Source organism: Aphelocoma coerulescens, chromosome 4 (assembly GCF_041296385.1).
Source record: "Aphelocoma coerulescens isolate FSJ_1873_10779 chromosome 4, UR_Acoe_1.0, whole genome shotgun sequence".
Taxonomy (NCBI): domain Eukaryota; kingdom Metazoa; phylum Chordata; class Aves; order Passeriformes; family Corvidae; genus Aphelocoma; species Aphelocoma coerulescens.
Genome location: NC_091017.1, coordinates 15,669,399 through 15,687,759, shown reverse-complemented (window position 1 = coordinate 15,687,759; position 18,361 = coordinate 15,669,399). Strand labels below are relative to the sequence as shown.

General features: G+C 38.4%; 1 protein-coding gene across 7 annotated transcripts in view; it reads right to left on the bottom strand.

Moving 5' to 3' along the window:
* Positions 1-18,361, bottom strand: part of WDFY3 (WD repeat and FYVE domain containing 3) — a 153,594-nt gene that overhangs the window by 75,998 nt on the left and 59,235 nt on the right. For all 7 annotated transcript variants that reach the window (XM_069012812.1, XM_069012814.1, XM_069012807.1 and 4 more), the window contains 6 exons: positions 12,330-12,439; positions 11,130-11,291; positions 9,837-10,029; positions 7,202-7,388; positions 4,326-4,492; positions 1,347-1,814 (listed from right to left, as the gene is read on the bottom strand). In XM_069012812.1, the coding sequence (XP_068868913.1) occupies positions 1,347-1,814; positions 4,326-4,492; positions 7,202-7,388; positions 9,837-10,029; positions 11,130-11,291; positions 12,330-12,439 (1,287 nt within the window). The remainder of the gene's footprint in view (positions 1-1,346; positions 1,815-4,325; positions 4,493-7,201; positions 7,389-9,836; positions 10,030-11,129; positions 11,292-12,329; positions 12,440-18,361) is intronic.

Genomic DNA, 18,361 nt, shown 5'->3' with positions numbered 1-18,361 from the left:
TGCTAAAGTCATAGAAAATACCACTCTTTTAAAAGATGCTTCTTGGTACTTTGCAACCATGCTATTATTTTCTTTGTTTCCCCAGAGAGCATGCAGGCCCCCCCTTTTCCAAAGCAAGTTGAGATTTAGACTACACATGCGTTCCTGGGAAAGCTTAACTATGAATCATTTGAAAAGTTAATTTTATAAAGACAAGAATTTAAGCAGAAGTTTTTGAGCACTGTGAGCTCCACAGTGCCTGACACTGCAGCTATTATTTCTTCAAGCCACAATACAACACCATAGTTGAAGAATTAACTGCATCTGTTCTTGTTCAGTTTTCAGTACTTGAAAAGAGAAATTCCACACAAACCCCACAAAACGACACTCACATAATTACAGCTGATTACTCAACAGGTGTAACAGACCGACACTGCAAGTGGCATAGTACACACAGAGTAACACTCCAGAAAAAACAGTGGGGTTTTGTTTTTTTTTAAATTACCCTAATAAAAAGTAAACCCCAACACAAGGACATGTGCACCCAGGTAGCACCCTAATTAGATGACAGCTTCATCCTTTTATTTACAGGGACATGAGAACTGATGTGTTTTTCAACTGAGTTACTGGCAACAAAGCTTTCTAACTCTAACCTACAGCTACCACTCACTAATGAAGCTTCATACAATTAAACCCAGGTGAAACATCAAGCAGTTGTGGTTAAAAAGCAAGTGTCACTGATGCACACAAGCTCAATTGCAGTTTGAATAAAGAATGTAAAAAGAAATTCTCTGTGTGTACATGTATGCTCCTACGGCACATGGCAGAGCCTGCTCTGCAGGCCTAGCAGGTGTGTGCAGCTTATCTGGGATGTTCAAGTCTGCAGATAACTGATCTTAATTTACATTTTTTTAATGCTTAGAAAAATTTAGACCCAGCTTATAAAAAAGTCTCCTATTAAGAGCTCAGATAGGCACTCTATTGTATTTTTTCAAGGCTGGGGCTAAACACGAAGGTACAAAGTACCTTTTGTTAGGAAGAATATTGATGCTATGTATTGCCCCTTTACTTTCTTCACATTAAGTAACTAATATTGAACCAGTACATCAAAAAAACATTTAAAAAGGAAAATATGAGCTCCTACTGCTTTGCATTCATACAGCATCATTCATTAAAGTTAGCCTCGAGCTTCTCTCAAGAAACTGAGAGAAGCAATTCCAGTGAGCTTTTAAGATGGCAGAGCAGTCCTCAGCAGAATTCAGCCCGCGAGGTACATGTTCAGACTCTCTCATTTCTCCTAAATGTTAGACTCCACTATTTCCAGCCAAAAAAGACAACTATTAGAAAAATGGAAAATGACACGCTACCTTGATCATTCAGTGCCTGAGTGGGATCTTTCAAAAGGGCTGCATATTTATGAAGAAGATTTACCATCACCTCCAGAAGTCCCACTTCCCTGAAGACATCCTTAAAGATGTAGTCATGACGGGTGAACTTCAGGAGTGTCTTCATGGCAATGATGCTACACTGAAAAGAAGTGCTGGATTTTAAAAGGATGCTCACACTGATCAGTTCTTTACAGGGTATGTAATTCAAGCTGAAGACAACCAATTCCAGCATCTCAAAGTATTTGGTCTGCACTTCTGGAAGTTTAGGAATTTTCTCTGCAAACTGAGACAAAGTGTGCTGCGATTCCAAAATGAAGTAGTTGGCATTGTCCGCCATGTAAATATTCGTGATGGCATCAAGGATGATTTGTGCTAGATAGTTGGTTTTTGCTCTCAAAAATGCATTCTGGAGGACAGAAAATGCTTGAATATTCCTCACACTATGACCTAAATCAGGAAACAAAGTGGGATGGGAGGAAAAAGGAAAGAGAAAGTTCTTAATCATCATAAACAATGAATAAACTTATTCATAATGTTCTATACATTTTAGTAAGTGGGAATAAAATAACAGTGTATGATGCCACATTTAATAAAAAAATCATTAAAGCTGACTTCAGAAAAGCCTCTGCACAACCACTTACAGTGCAAATTCCACAACCTACTATTCTTTAAGACGGCAGCTTCATCTTTGACAGTAAGAGTTTATGCAAGCAGCTAAAGATGCTGATCAAAGATCATTTCTTTAAAATAGATAAGCACACTGATTTAGTGTTAAAATGTACACAGGATACAGTCCTAGAGACAAAACCAACCCTGCCCCTCATGTACCCAGGCCATAGGAGAACTCATTATAGCAACAGTGACATGTTCTGTATTCCATAATGCAGCACACAACCCTCACAGCTGAGAATAAAAGAGCTTTGGCAGGATCCAGTACTATTAACAATTAAGGAACTGAAACATAGGGAAGGAGTTGAAAAGCATAAGATAGCTCTAATATTAGCTCACAAAGATCTTTAAAGCTCAGTCACAATTCTTCTTGTAAGTATCTTCAACTTGATTAAAATCTCATTCATTCAGCCAAAGAATGCATCATTTATGAGTGCTCCCCAAAATTTTCTATGGGCAGATATTATTCTTATTTTACTCAAAAGATGCCTAGAAGACAACTTTTTTAACTTCTGTAGGAATAGTACAAGCCACAATGGACAAATCCCACGATACAGAAAACAACTGATGGTAAAAAATAGTTTTAACAAAATAAACCATCAGGAGTGAAAACTTTAAACAAACTCTAAACAAAACATTTAGGATGTTTTAACAATAAAATCTTATTTTATTTTTTCAAATAAAGGTATATGCAAACTGTTAACCTGATTTGAAAACCCTTTCGTAAGTAAAAAAAAATCCTTCTTTATTTCATATTCTCTGTGGAACACCACTCCATTCATTTTTGTAAACTAAGTTGTCCAATTGAGCAGTAGGTTCAATTATCTCCATGCCTAGCCTCCCCACCTTCCATGTCAGTATTCCTCCAGAAGGCAAGAGAAAATTCCCTTGTAAATGAACATGGAACAATTTCACATCTGGAAGAATATTAGTTACATTGTAAGTCACACTCAGTTGTTCCTAAAGGGACTTCTTTACATGCTTTCTTTACTATGGAAAATGTTCAAATGAGGGGATTTAGAGCTTATTAAATGTGACAGGAACATAGTAGTGTCAGATAGAACTATTTATATTCTAGCTTAGTATCAACAGTTGTTCCAGTCAATCAAGCAGATTAATAAATTCTTTTTGATTATTAGGAGGACTCCTGAAGAAATCAAATTATAACAGGTCTTCAGAGTTCAAGAACTAAAAGGATTTAAATAAAAGTGATTGAGAAAATGAATGAATACAGTCTTCATAAAAAGAAGTGATTAAAAGCAGGTAAAAGAAACAGAGATGTCCTGACAAATACCACAAAGTTAAAAAACTCTTTTGCAGATGGCAGCAGGCCATGATTCTCTCATAATATTGTATCAGAAAAGCTGATTAGCCTAAACAAAAATGAATATTATTATCAAAACTCGAAGAAATTAAACTCTGAGTGTTCACCTTCTTTCTCTATTTAGTGCAAAAGAAAAACAATTGCTATGAACAATGAACTCTCTCCATACCAGAGAAAGGAAGTCACTGTCCAAGGAACCTAGGATGTATATTCATTAGTCTATAAATCTCTAAATGCAATCCTATAACAAACTTTTCTTGTGCCGGTGGTGTATCTCATAAGAAGTTCAAGTAACAAACTAGCTCCACAGTCACTATTTAATTCTAAACTCCTTTGTTACATACAGGACTAACCTGAATTTTAAGTTTATGCACAGAACATGAAACGTAAGTTTATTTTTATAAAACCCTTTCTCCCTCAAGACTTCCTCAATCTTATCTCCAAATTGTAACTGACTGTGGTTTCAAGCGCACCACAGATTTTATCACTCTGATCACACTAGTGATGAAATAACAAGATTTCAGCTCACAAGTTACATTTGCCTATGCTGACAAAAGCTAACAGAAAGCAAAATGGGGTGGGGGAAGGATTAAAAAAGGAAAAAAAATCAAGGCAGCATATCAGCCTTTCATATCAGTTTAGTAAGAGCAGCTTAAAACACCATAAATCAAATCAGTGCATCTCTCCAATAAGACAATCTCTTCAAATCTCCATGTAGAAAACTGTCATCTTTGCAGTGAAGAGGCTGGACCTGTCCTCAAATACACAAACCCTAAGCTCTCTTCTTTGGGTAACAACCCCAAAATAAAATCTTTGAGACCAAAATCACTGAGTATTTGATACATGATCTCAGATAAAGAACCTAGCCTTGGTTGCAAAGGGTTTGTGCAATACACAGCCACGCTGTATCTTGTAATTTGCATTTAAAACAACAAAAGAGCAAACAGAGAAAAAAGAAGACTCACCTTTGCCTGCAGGCTGTGGGACTGCAAATCCAGGTAGCAGGAAAGGTACTCCAGTGGTAACACCAGCTGGCTTTAATTCATTGACACCGTATGTTGTCAAGGAAGTTATCAAATTAACTAAGTCCTTCAAAGCATCCTTAGATTCAGCTTCTTTTGCCTGTTCTAATCTAAAGAAAATACAAAAGGATCAAGTTAGCAGCACTAATTTATTTGAACTCAAATCACTTTAGTAAGATCTGGTTTACTTTACTAATTTAGAGACCAGCTTTACTGCCTTATTCCTGCAGTATTTTCCACGTTCCTATGTCATACCATTAGCCAGTCAAACATTGGACTTACAAGAGCAAACAGCCATCTGCCATAGGAATTTACCTCATAAATCTTTCCTTGAACTCAACAGTCTACTAAAAACCAAGAGACATGAAAATTACATTAAAAATCTTCTCACAGACATGAAGATGCTATATAGGAAAGTACATGGATAGTCTGTAATTAAATAGATCCGTAATTAACTTGCTAGATTATATCTGCCATTTTAAGAGTGAATATTTTGTGTTAATGAAATGGTATCTTTGTAGAAGCCTAGCACTTCGAAGCACAGGATGAAGCACCCTCATTAGAACTACAAACTCTAACCTTTGAACACAAGAGAACAGGAATGTTAACATCCCATCCCAATCACTGTTCACTGAGAGGAACACACCATCAGACCAAACCCTAAAAACTGACTCTGAATCATAAAGCCATCCTCATTTTCCTGCTACTTCACCACAAATTAAACAATATTCAATTATTTACTAACTCTGTAGATCTCAGAAATAAACTGGGGATCACGTTCTTCTACTCACTCAAGCAGTGCAAGCTCTGTTTCACTTGTTCCTGACAAGTGATTGTGGGAGCCCTTTACAAGCAGCTCATTCTGCATCCTCCATCTTCTCAGTCAGACGTGGCTGAGGAATCAACCTCCTTCAAACAAAGAACCTCCTTCAAACAAAAACCTCCTGCCAAAAGTCACTACAGAAGCACTGAGCTCACCTACTGCCACTCTACTAATCCTCCACGTACCCTGCCCTTTCTCACCATCCAGGCGAAATCACCAAAGTGCTCCTCTGGCCCTCAGATTTTCTGCAATTTCTTAGTAAGCCATTTTTGTTACACATCCTTCTGCTTTTCCAGCTTCAAAGCCTTTGCTCTGCAGTTTGAGGCCCAGTGTCCAGATTTCATACCCTTATATGACAGTCATCTTCACAAAAGTGCCCCAGAGCAGAACAAGTCTCTGTGGGTCAGTTTGAGCCAAAACATGTCCAGGGAGAATAGATTACTGTGGTCCATCACTGATCAACACACTGGCTTATTCAAGGTCACTGTTTTTTGAAAGAAAGTGTCTTTTTCTAGAAAACCACCTCAGGAAGAAGTGAGGATAACACATTCCTACACCATTAATTTACTGACATCACCTGACGATTGCAGGTCCCCTCCCTTCTTCAACGAGACATGAAAATCCCTAATTTTCTTATGCATTTGGCAGGGATTCCCCACCATTTGATTTAAAGGATGAGCAATTTGTTTAAAACACTTGATCTACAGAGAATCACTTTTGTACCTCAACATGAAACACGACAGCATGTTCCCCTCATATTTCACCGAAACTCTGGCTGACAGTTTCTGAAGAAAAACTGCATTTGAATTACACTGCTTTGAATTAATGCATTTGTAAATACAACATACTCCAAAACTCCACTTATAGAACAAGAAAAATAACAATTCCTTAAACGGTGCTTTAGCTTTTGTGGCACCAAAGGTAACTTAAGAGTAATTTTAAGTGTGATTAAGAATTTCAAATGCCATGTCTGTGTCTGGTATCCATTTAAAACAAACAAAAAACCCCTCAGAAATATACAATGTAGTGGAAAGTTAGTTCAAATACTTGGGTGCCAAAACTCAGCATACTAACACCAAAAATGGGGCGACTACAACATTAACATTTCTCATTAATAATGTTTGACCCAAATATACTTCATAAGGTGTACACTTATAGTTTCCCAGTATGTGCCTTGGATTTGTAAAATGTATCTCTGTATTTCAACAGCTAAGCATCCCTCTTCAGAACTTCATATCCAAACAAAGCAACATAGACTGCCCAATGATTTTAAACAAGTAATTCAACAGACACTCTTTTCTTTCTCAGTCAGAAAATTAAAGAAGTTTCTTTCCTAGAAAGAAATAAAATCATGGATAGATCATACACCCAAATTTTTTTTTGGGCAGGCATTTTCATTACCATATTTTTTAATGCATTAGGCAGCTTAGAAATACCTTTAATGAAAAATAAAAAGAAATATATATATACGCACACACTGATTCCCTTGTAACATGCACCACGATTACATATGTGGTTTTTCATTATGATAGCATGATAAATAATTCTGTGATTAAATTATTGTCTTGTTTTAAGTTGGAAAAGAACTTTAAGATCATTGAGTCCAGCTGTTAACCCAACACTGCCAAGTCCACCACTAAACCATCTCCTTAGACAAAACAAACTCCAACCAAACTCAAAAATCTCTAGTTGCAGCCAAAATTTTATGTTCTGGGTTCTGTCTAAATATTTAGTACCAGTTATTTTAAGCAACAGTTTTCTTTACACAGCAAGAAGCATTTAGTAATAAATCAGTACTAAAGAACAAAAAGTTAAACAATGTAGTTTCATAAATGGAGACAAGCATAAAATTCAATGTTTTGGTCCTAATATCTTCATTCCATAATCATCTATAATCACTTATTTGTTTAAACATATTAATCTACTCTTTATTAAGAAAACTTTTTTGAAAAAAGCTCAGTGATCTGACCGTATTTCTTCAAGCACTTCTGCTTACCTGAGGAGGAGGTCACAGAGGAAGTTGTATCCTTGCCATATCCTAAAATCATCCAACAATGTTTGGGATACATCACTGGAGTCTTTGAGAAAACAAGAAAGTCCAGCAAACATCTCAACTATTTCTAGGGGAGAAAGGTCATCAGACTGCTGCATGTTCTGGACACACGTGGACAAACATTCCTTTTCTGAAAAAATTGCAGTGAAGAAATTTAGGATTTTACTGACATTAATGACAGCAAGAAGTGTAACTAACACATGAAACACAGCAGTAAGGTAACTTATTCAAGTGTCTCTTGTCACCCAACATTTAATACCACTTGAGGATGAGAAGGACTATCAAGTGGCTTTTGATCAGATCCCTCCCTAACCTCTTTTTGCCAACCCCTTCCTCCCTTTTATAACCTTTACTCTTGTAAGGAGAAAACTGTGTAGATAAATACTGATTTTTACCTAAAAAGTCTGACCAGTTAACTCAACAGAATAAAAAGACAAATATGGCAACTCTAAGTAATTCTAAACCATATTTTCTTCTTTTAAAACACAAAGTTATACAAAGCACGGACTTGAAGTGTTATTAAAACCCTATATATAAACCTTTACACCATGTCATCTTATCCCTACTCTGGTTAGCATTTCATTGGCTGGCATCAAAGAGAGACAGCGTGTCTTGCCCTGCATAATTTTCACATCCCATCAGTTCATTAGGTCAGCAACAAAAAGTTTTCTCAAGTCTATTGTGAGATTTTAAGTTGCACTCTGTTTTAAAGATGCTCCTTTCCAATATTTGCTATTTTATCTTTGCAGCATGCACAACACAAGCACAAATCTTTCTAGCTAGACTGATAACAAAATTTTCCAGAGATTAAATCAGAGCATGAGATGGTGAAAGGATGCTCCTTTGCCTATGATGAAATATCTTAAATTTTTCCTGAATGTATGATGAGTCTTGAGACAGACATTGCTATCTCTTAAGTCAGGTTCACTTTTTCAATCAAAAAGCAAGAAGGAATGCCAACTGGTTTTCTTTTTAAGACTTCATTTCTCTTTTTAAAGAACCTAGAGTATCTTTTCATATGCCAGTTTCACTCCTTTGTGGACCAAGGCCATACAGAAGCAATAAGGGTAGCAGCTGTAATATGCCAAATGACAGTCAAAACTCTAGTTATTTTCTTTATTGCACTTCATAACATTTTCACACATACATGCATACACCTTCTACACTCATCAAAAGCTCACCAGAAGCCTATCACCTTGAAAGCCCTATCTGAAAACACTCAGTTGGTGACTATGCTGTGCTTTCAAGTGATACTGTATATTCACATCTTTTTAACTGGAATTGGAAACACACTCTTAGCACAAGAAAAAACACAGGCTGAAACTTTCTGTGAAGTATATGGGAGCAGGATGATATATTTAATAAACTATCAAAATGGTTCTGCAGACCCTTGTAACTACTTGCTTCTTAGGGTGTGAGCAACCCAAAATTGTGGGTTTCTTTTTTTCCAGTAGGTGTACACCGCTAAAATGTATAAGGATGCTAGTTCACTCCAACAGTCAGTCCAATTTAAAAACTACAAATGCTTCCTATGTGGTCCCACAGTCTAAAAGCCTTAAATATAATATTAGAAACATATTTTATCAGATTCCTTACCTCAAGTCCTACATACCTAAGCACCCATCCAGTTTTCAATTAATGCAAAAAGAATCATTTGTATGCAAAGCTGCTTCCAGGCAGCTAATATCCTCTCCAACACTGGTTTTCACCTGCAAGTGGTTGTGAACCAACTTGGTAACTGCCTCTTCACCAGCTCCTTGCAAAGACAGATGATGAGCAAACTGCTACTTTTATTAGCTACCAAAATCTGTAACCAGCTACAGAAATGTCCCTGTACACTACAGTTTCCATGCCAGCAACAGCCAGGATCTACTTGTCTTAATAAATGGACAAAAGACAAACTGGAATGATTCTGGATGCTTCATTCATCTGGTGACTTGCAGTCTGGATTAAGCCCATGAGATAATTTCATTTGGCCTTCAGGATGCACAAAACCTGCAATCTGTAAGCTGTATGGAAAGGTGGGGAAGATGAGGGCCTGGGAGAAGAAATGTAGGCTGGCTGAAGTGTCAGCAATCCAGTCAGTGAGAGAACAGGAAAAACATAGGGGCTGCAAACCCATCCAGCACAGGTGTGGTTCTCAGCCAAGCAAAGAGCCTCCATGGGCCAGGCCCTAAGAACAACATCCTTAGGTTGGGGGAGCTGGGCTGGACCACAGGGGAGGAAGACAGCTGGCTGTTAAGGATGAATCCATCTTCACAGCGAGTATTTTTCAATACAGGGAGTTACGGAAGTTACCGAAAGCCTTTCCTTTTTCTCGTCATGAACTCTACACCAAAACATGAGAGGAAACTATCCTCCCAGGTTAAACTGAAATGTGAATGAGACAGACTCAGCTAAAATCACCTCTCTCACTACACAAGTGCTTGGAAATGTTACCTGCACGTAAATACGCACATGTCCAAACTAAAAGCCTAGAAGCTTCCCTATTATTTTCATCCCTATTTCCCAGATAAGAAAACTATGAAAGAAGAGCAGGAAAATATCCCAATAAATAATAGTGAAGAAAGACACATACCATGAATGTATTTCACTACATTGACACTAAGGCCATGACGAGATATGGTCATTAGTACTTCTCCTGCACTCTTCCTCCAAGGCAGATTATAGGGAGGGCACCATGAGGTTATTGCACTGAATAGAAGCTGGAGATCATCCTTCTGAGCCAATTCTTCCGCCGGGGACACAAAACTGCACAATTTTACTAGGATCTGAAATAGGAAGTCAATAAACAACTAGCATGAATACCTTTATCCTTGCTAATTTTGCCTAGACTTAGTAAAAGGTGAAACATTCTTCCTTTAAGCAAACACATTAAAAAAGGTAACATGCTGTTTTCCCTTTGTGTGTTTCAGTACTTTGAACATAAGACAAGGTTATTCGACGCACGGTTATTTGAAGTCCCACTTCAGATTAAAATGCTTACCAGAAGACTGGAAGCAGAGTTTAAATCTCTTAGGCTGACACAGCGTACTTGCACAGGTACCAGGATATTCCACTCTTGGAGAATCTGCCAGTTGCCTAATTTACAGGTCTAAATTCTGCAGTGGGGGAGAAGCTCTGTGAGGCAAACTGCTGTATCCCTTCCTAATGCAGGAAGAATGCTATTGATGGGTTGTTGGCAGAGCAGCAACCATAACATCTTGGTCAAATTAAGTTTGTCAGGAAAGGCTACAGCAAAACTGCAGACCTACCTGAATAACTGGCAACTAACTGGATCTGAATTTCCTAATTACCATAACCAAGTCAAAAGGCAGCCACAGAAGCAAAGTTACTACATCTCACTCCCTTTTCTGCATGTTTTGAGGACATCTGATCTCCATTTTGCATCTTGTGCAGGAAAAACTCAAGCTCCCTCTCAGAAAACTGGAGGCAGGCTGTCTGCAGCTGGAGGGGGAGGTCTGAAACCTCACCCATTCTAATCAGTTCATTTGAGAGCACCACTTTATTATCAATACTAATGTTTTTTACTATGTCTATTTCAATCAGCAGCAGCCAAAGATACCAAGTACTAGGACCAGTTAGATGAAAACACAATAATTAGTCCACATGTTGTTCCTTCTAAGTATCTGTGCAGAAGAACTGCATGCATTTCTGTACAGGAGGTATTTTTCAAAGACAAAATCTACAGGAGGAGTGGAAATTTAACCTCAATTGGGCTTCCAGGAAAATCCACCTCTCTCTTAGCCATCAGTTTTTGAAGAATCAACGAAGAGTAACACCTGGCTCAAGTGAAAAGTTTCTAGACTTTGCTCACATGAAGTATTTACATTCCTCTTTCAAATTCCATGACCTATTTTACCTTTCTTACCTGTACAAAGACTTTCTGTAGCAGCGCTCGGCGCTCTGCGAGAGGTAGTTCATTCTGTGCTCCTCCAACTACCTCAGGCACGTGTGGAAGGTCAAAGAACAGATACAGACATTTAACAAGTGTGGAAGGCACTGACATTGTAGTCATGCAGTCCACAGTTTTCTGAGGAAGAAGAAAACACAGTGAAAAATATCAGTTCAGCATATTATATATTCAAAACATCGATAATAATGCGATAGAAAAACCAGCATTTCATTCTCACACCTTTGGTGAGGTGTTCACACAGCAGTACAGATGCACCATCTATTCTTGAATGCCTATCCAAACAGTAATTCTAAAAATAGGATGATTTATTTACATGACAACAGCATCCCACAGCCACAGCTCAGAGCTCTTATTGCACAGGACAGAAACAAAACCTGTCAGTCTCTGCCAACAGAAGTTAACAAGTTAATTACAAGACCTTCAGCCAAGCCCTCATCAGCTACCAATTCTTTTTAGCAGTAGAAATGGGAGTGGGAGAAGGACTATTCAATTTATGCTCTCACTTGGCAAGAAGGTGTAAGCAGCCGTTAAGAAGCAAGGTAGTAGAAAATCTGAAAGCATCAGTGGGAAGAGAAGACAAATTGGCGTGGAGGCTGGTGGTGTACCAAAACAGAGATAAGATGATGTGTTGAAATGCAAAGGCAGATTGGAGCAGAAATAACAAACAGCTGCCCAGTACACTGCTAGAGATAGCTCTCTGATGGAGGGCAGCACCAGAAGCAGAGGCAGGAATGATTCACTACCATCCACTCATCACTGCTGCTGGCCTTGCTTTTTGCAACTGCTGTGGCCCTCCTCCAGTGAGGTGTGCAAGGTTCAAAATCTGAACTATTTAGGTCCTGCATGTGCCATGCATCTCAGGGGGCACTAAGCAGCAGTATGCGAGAGAAGCCTTTGGGCAGCAATAAAAGTTGCATGCATAATTCAAAAGAACATTATAAATTAAAGTCTCAAAATGACTTTTTTTTTTCAGGTAACTGAAACCACAAGGAGCTAAAGCAGAAGTCCTGTGGCAGTATCAGAGAAAGGGCATCTTAACACAGAAAAGTAGAATATAGTTATATCTTTTTGTGAGTGTTCATGCAGCTCATTTTATTATTGCTTTTGTCTCTTCCACACCATAATTTATTTTCAGCTTTGCTGTTTCAGACTAACCTGTCCTGATGAAGCTAGTAAATTGATTGTGGTGAGCAGCATCCAACCTCTACTTGCTTCTTCACTTTGATTGACCTCCAGAAACTGGACTATGGCACGACTTGCAGCCTCTGTAGGGGATAGTAAAAAGACAAAAGCAGTAAGAACTCAGTCTGGTAGTCTGCAGAAGGGGACACATCCTCTCAGCAGCCCCAAGCACTGAGCATAAATTCACCTTTGCAGCACTACATGAAAAAAGGACTAGGCTTAGGCCTACACTTTCCAGACACACACTCCAGTCTTACACACACACTTGGCTTTTACTGTGGCATGGCTGCAAAAAGTACATTCTTTGACCAGCAGACAGATTTCAGTAACCTGCAGTGACTTTTGTTTGAGTATTTTTGCTTTATCAAACACAATATACTTTTTCCAAAGACATGAAGTCACCATCAATTAGTGGCCTCTGTGGAAACACCTGAAATTTCTGAAAAAAAGCACTGCACTGAAACAACAGTATGGAGGGTAACAGGGGTTGTAGGGAAGGAGAGGTGCTGAAAGATAAAAGAAATAAAAAACAGGAAAAAAAGCAACATTAAGGCTAAGATCAGCAATTACCACATCCCCAGCCTACATTTTTTGAGAATGAAAATAGTAACAGCTTATGGATAATTCCTATGATTGAGACCCACTTCTGGATGCTATTTCGTATCAGTCAGAGCCAAAGACAAATACTCAGCCTAGTAAACAAGTTATCAGCCTCAATAAATAAATCAAGAGAAAATGCAATCCCATTTCACTGCTGCCTGAAAACACACTTATGTAAGAAGTCTATAATGCCAGCTGTGATGTCTGCCCATTACCTTTAAGAGAAATTTAAAACCATTTTTCATTAATAACTATGTATCAATCATCTCCTGTGCTTTTAGTGTCAGCTAGGACAGAGAGGGAAGGTGAATAGTATCACATAAAAAAGAAATTACAAAGGAATTACTAATGGAGGAATAAATCTGCAATTGAAGAAAAATCCAATTTTAATATTGGCTTGTTTGCTTCATCTGCTGTTAAGATGCCCCAGCAAACACCTGGGAAGAACTTTATTCGACAGGCAGCACATTTCATATGGCAAAGTACTCATCAAACTTGTAGCATCGACTACATTGAGAAGATCATTTTCTGAAGCACCACACTGTCAGCTGTGCAGATTTGATTCATTTGTGCAATGGCTCCTCTCTCATGTGTTTGTCTGGCAGACTTATTCCCATAACAGACTTCTGTACAAACCACTGGCTTTTCCAATTCTGATGCTAAAGCAAGGAGAGGCCCCTACCACTTCCCTCCATTAGACTGAGATAAAACAAAGGCTGAGATACCAAGGTAAAAGGTAAGGCAATTTATGAAACTCACACAAACAAGGATAAGTACCCATTTCCCAGCATGCAGACCTGAAGTACCTGGTGGGCACTGTCTTCCAAAACTACCACGGCGAAAGCACTGGTCAGGTGATTGGGTTGGAACAGGCCAACTTAGAAAGCACAACAGCTGTGACACAGTTGCATTTCCTACACTAAAGGCATAGGCAAACTGCCAGAATTCCTGACAAAAGCCATTTTTCCTCAATTTTGAGAGCCAATCATGTCTAAAGCATGCACTGCTTCTACAAGGACAGTGCCCCACCAGCCCAGCATGAGGTGTGATTTTGTAGGCCGGTTCTCTTTCTATCTCACCACAGACAGAGCTGGGCAATCTGTCTTTGCAAGACTGGTACCAAACTGAGTGTGCACAGCCTCCTTTGGGCAGTCTCCAAAGCCACCTGTGGAACAGGGGCTGGTTTAGTCACCTTTGAAAGTGAGACTCAGGGGTTAAGCCCACAATTCTGAAAAAGTTGTCACGCTGCTGGCATCCTGGCATAGCAGTTGAACACTATAAATAACAGTTTCAAAGCTGTCACTCTTAATTAAGCATTACCTAAAACACAGACAGCATTTTAAGTGCTGGAAGACGTTCTCTTGTCATCTGCTCTGAGCAAATTTGATAGCGCTATCATATAAGATTAACTTCTATCATCAGCACTAGTCTTAATTTATTCCTTGCACCTTTCCCCTGGTTTTGAAGCACCCGAGTCATCATTTACTATAACATCCTCTATGTGCCCCACTCAGATGTCCTTAGCCCTTCAACTTCTGCTGCAGAAGAAAGCCAATACAGGAGTGGGATATGCTAACTAGTAAAAATAGCAAAAAAGCAAAGAGCAAAACCTATAAAAGAATATGTAAACATACCTATTGTGACAACTGTGCAAGCACGTACACATGAGTATAACCACAATGATGTGGTTACATGGTGAATACACAGGAGTCTGATTTTCCAGCATGGATTCAGTATATATGAGATAGAGGCTTGGTAGAATCAAACAACAAAATCTGTTTCAAGTGCAAGAGGTGCATTGAATCCCGGACTTCAGAAAACCAGCAGGTAGCAAGCAATGGGAGTAGACTCATTCAGATGGGTAGCAAAAATCAGTGCTACAAGCACTACAAGCAATGTTATTGCCTATAGCAATAGCACTAAGGGCAAATTCAGTGCAAGAAGCTTTTAGTTAGATGGTTTAGAACCATCAACAGCATACAATACTGTCATCAGACTTTTGTACAGCTTATTCTGGAGAGCAATATTACTGAAAAAAAAATCTGTGTATGTGCCAAGGGTGGGAGGGGAGACAGAGTAAAAGGTATGGATGGGTGTGTTGTGGGTAGTGAAGCTGAAGGCAGGGATCCCTTCTCTAATGGAGCCTTCCAGAAGTCTCTGCTACTGCTTGTGGGAAATGCCTGAAGACACAGCCAGGCACCTAGAGTTACAGAGCACAAATAATTCCAACTACCTAGATAGTAAGAGAGAAGTATTAACCCAAATAAAAACTTGATGGCACAAAGTCTGCCTTCCATCATCAGGAGCAGTGTTGGGCTGTCATCACAAGTGGCAAATATGAAGTGGCTGATGCCTTTGCAGTGTGCAGAAATGGAGGGCTCCTCATCCAAAGATAAAACAAGTCAACTGTGCCAGCTTTTAGCCTCACTAACTGAGATGATTAAAAAACAGGCTTTCTAGGATCTCTTGGAAAGGCTCTATATTGCACTACACTTGCCTTGCATAAGATCTGGTAGAAAGCACCAAAAGTAAAGGGAAAGTTGACCAAAAGCAGTAAGTTATAGCAGCTGTTGATCAGAACTGCCTCTTGATAAATAGTAGCTGATAGGACACTTCTTTTTTCCCTTTCAGAGCAATTTCAATAAACACAAACCAGAATCACTTTGTACAGCAAAGTCACCCACAGAAGAGGGAAAACATACATATATAATGAAAAAACCAAGATGTGTAATCACATCATGTGAAATCATTTCCAACAGTCCCTTCTCAGCAGAAGAAAAGTTAATGTACCAAAAAAAGTCTGAAAGCAGCCCCTAAGCGCACTTATTTTATTGACAAACATCCTCACTATCAGGAAAACTTCAGACTTCATCAAGGGAGGAGCCCAAAAGACAGCTTAGTTGAAGATTCCTTCAACTATCATCTGTAATCCACCCAAATACAAGATGCATTTCAACAAATTTTACTAACTTTTGTGGATTTAGGACAAACATAAAATTAATTATGCTGATGTGATAGAGATAAACTAAAAAAGAACAATAAAAACAGAGTTTGCAGATAACTGGAATTTGAAGAAGAATAAAGGTAGGCATTGTCAGAGGCCAAATACAAACGACTGATGTGGTTTTCTGCAATGATGATAAATGTTCATCAACTTGATCTCCCAAAATGGTTTGAAGATGAGATAATCATGGTCTTTCAGCAGATCTGCTAGATAAATGCCTAAAGAAATTCAAAGCATTTTCAGTGGAGAAACAGTTTGAGTAAATCTGTGAAATTAAGAGGAAAAGAAAGAAATCAGAGGGTATTGCCCCTCCCCCCACAAAAAAACCCCACAAACTAAAAAAACCTTAAAGAACCAAACAACAACAAAAAAAACCACAAAAAAACCAAGCAAAGAAAAAAAACCCTAAAAACTAAAAAGAATGTTGAAAAAACCCCAAATAGAAAACACTTCCTCTCTCCTCCCCTGCCCCCTTCAAAAAAACCTTTAAAATAGAGCAAATCACTACAACATTGAGTGGGTATAAACAAAAAGTGAACGTGTTGTTTCTGGAGGTAGGAAGGATTAGCTGAACAGTCTAGTAGCACAGTAAAAAGAAATTTAGCATTAAATAGTAAATATTGAAACAAATAAATACAGAAAATGTTGTAAATATGAAATGAAAAATTGACTGAAATTAACAGAGATACAACTAAATTGAACTCTAAAAGTACACAAAACAGTGATGTACACAGACTAGCACATTAAATACATCCTAAAAAAATCCAAACAACCAAACTTTTGAAGTTGAATTTGAAAGAAGGCTAAAAAGTTCCAGCTCTGTGATGTACTACTTTGCTTTCTCATTGTTCAATTTTCTACCCTTCTTCACAGTTTCATCTCTCCTCACAACCACTTACTCATATCTGACGAGGGTATGACTTTCCAGGTTGCAGGACTGCCCATCACTTAGGGAATCATTCTGAATCTCCCTAGGATAAATGTTAATGCATTAAATAATGGGCCCTGACTGGATGTTATTTGGTGTGCTCAGATGCAGACAATGGAGGACAGAGATAGAAACCCATTTTAGCAAAAATGGAATAAGCACTACCAGGTACCAAATCACAGGTTTGCACACCCTCAACTAACGAAATATGAGAAGCTGTTTAGAGTGAAAGAGAGGTATGGGTTAGAGCCTGGTGCTAGTAACACCGAGGTTGTGGGTTCAGTCCACATATGGGCCACTGACTTAAAAGCTGGACTTGATGATCCTTGTGGCTCCCTTCCAACTCAGAATATTCTCTGATTCCTTCCCCAGAAACTTTAGTTTAAAGACATGCTGTTGGAATATCTGCAAAATCACAGAACCACCAACTGCACCCAGGGTATGTCTTTAGAAAAATACATTAAATGAAAATGTTGCTTTCCTTCCAGCCAAAGTAGTAATTAGTAGCCACAGTGGTTCTACCAAGATTCCAGCTGTCCCTGTCCCTTTTTTCAGAAGTCTTTTTCAGCTCTGAGCTAGATGCACTTGCTCCCAAAAGAAAGGTTAATTTCAGAACTGAGACTACACTAGAAATAGACATTTTAACATATATTTTATATATATAATATTACCACAACTTTTTGATCAATTCAGACACAAAATCGGACTTAGTTGTGGAAAATGTGGCAGCTAAAAATCTCAAGTATATAGAGCTATCTCACCCATGACCCCACCATCTTCTAAACAGACTAGATACTCCATGGCAAGGGAAACTATTCACTAATCCTCATAAACAGTTACTGCTGTCACCTGAAAATCATCACTGTTGTACAGCAAAGACTGAAACCTGCAAGATAATTTAACTCAGATTTAACTGCTTCATTTTTTTCTTACTCCAAGATTACATCCCTACCAGAGATATAAGGCAGTTGAAACTGCAGCTGAACACACAACTACAATGGCAATGTTCAGAGACCACTTAAGACAGGGTGCTGGCACAGTTACTACTGAATCACAAAACACTGTTCTGAGAAAACTACTACAGTCTGCCAAGAATAACTGAGATATGCCTCCACCATAGCAGGCATTACTCACATAGCTATTAGCATAAATATTCAAAGACCTGATAAAAATAATTGCCCTGTGTTCCATTATCAGATGGAGTAGGAAAAACACAAAAGCAGAGGAAAAAAAAAAAACCCCGACCACAACATACTGACAGGCAAGATTTAACCATACCATATTCCCCACTGTGAAATACTGGCAACACATTTATAGAAATGAAGTTCTTGCAAAATTTCTTCCCTGTCATTAACTATCGAAAGTTGACTTTTGAATGTATGGAAAACTTGTTTCTAAAACAGGCTTAGCTATTTTCTTTATTTACATGGAGCATTTCACACCATCAGGAATTCGCACTTGTATATTACCAGA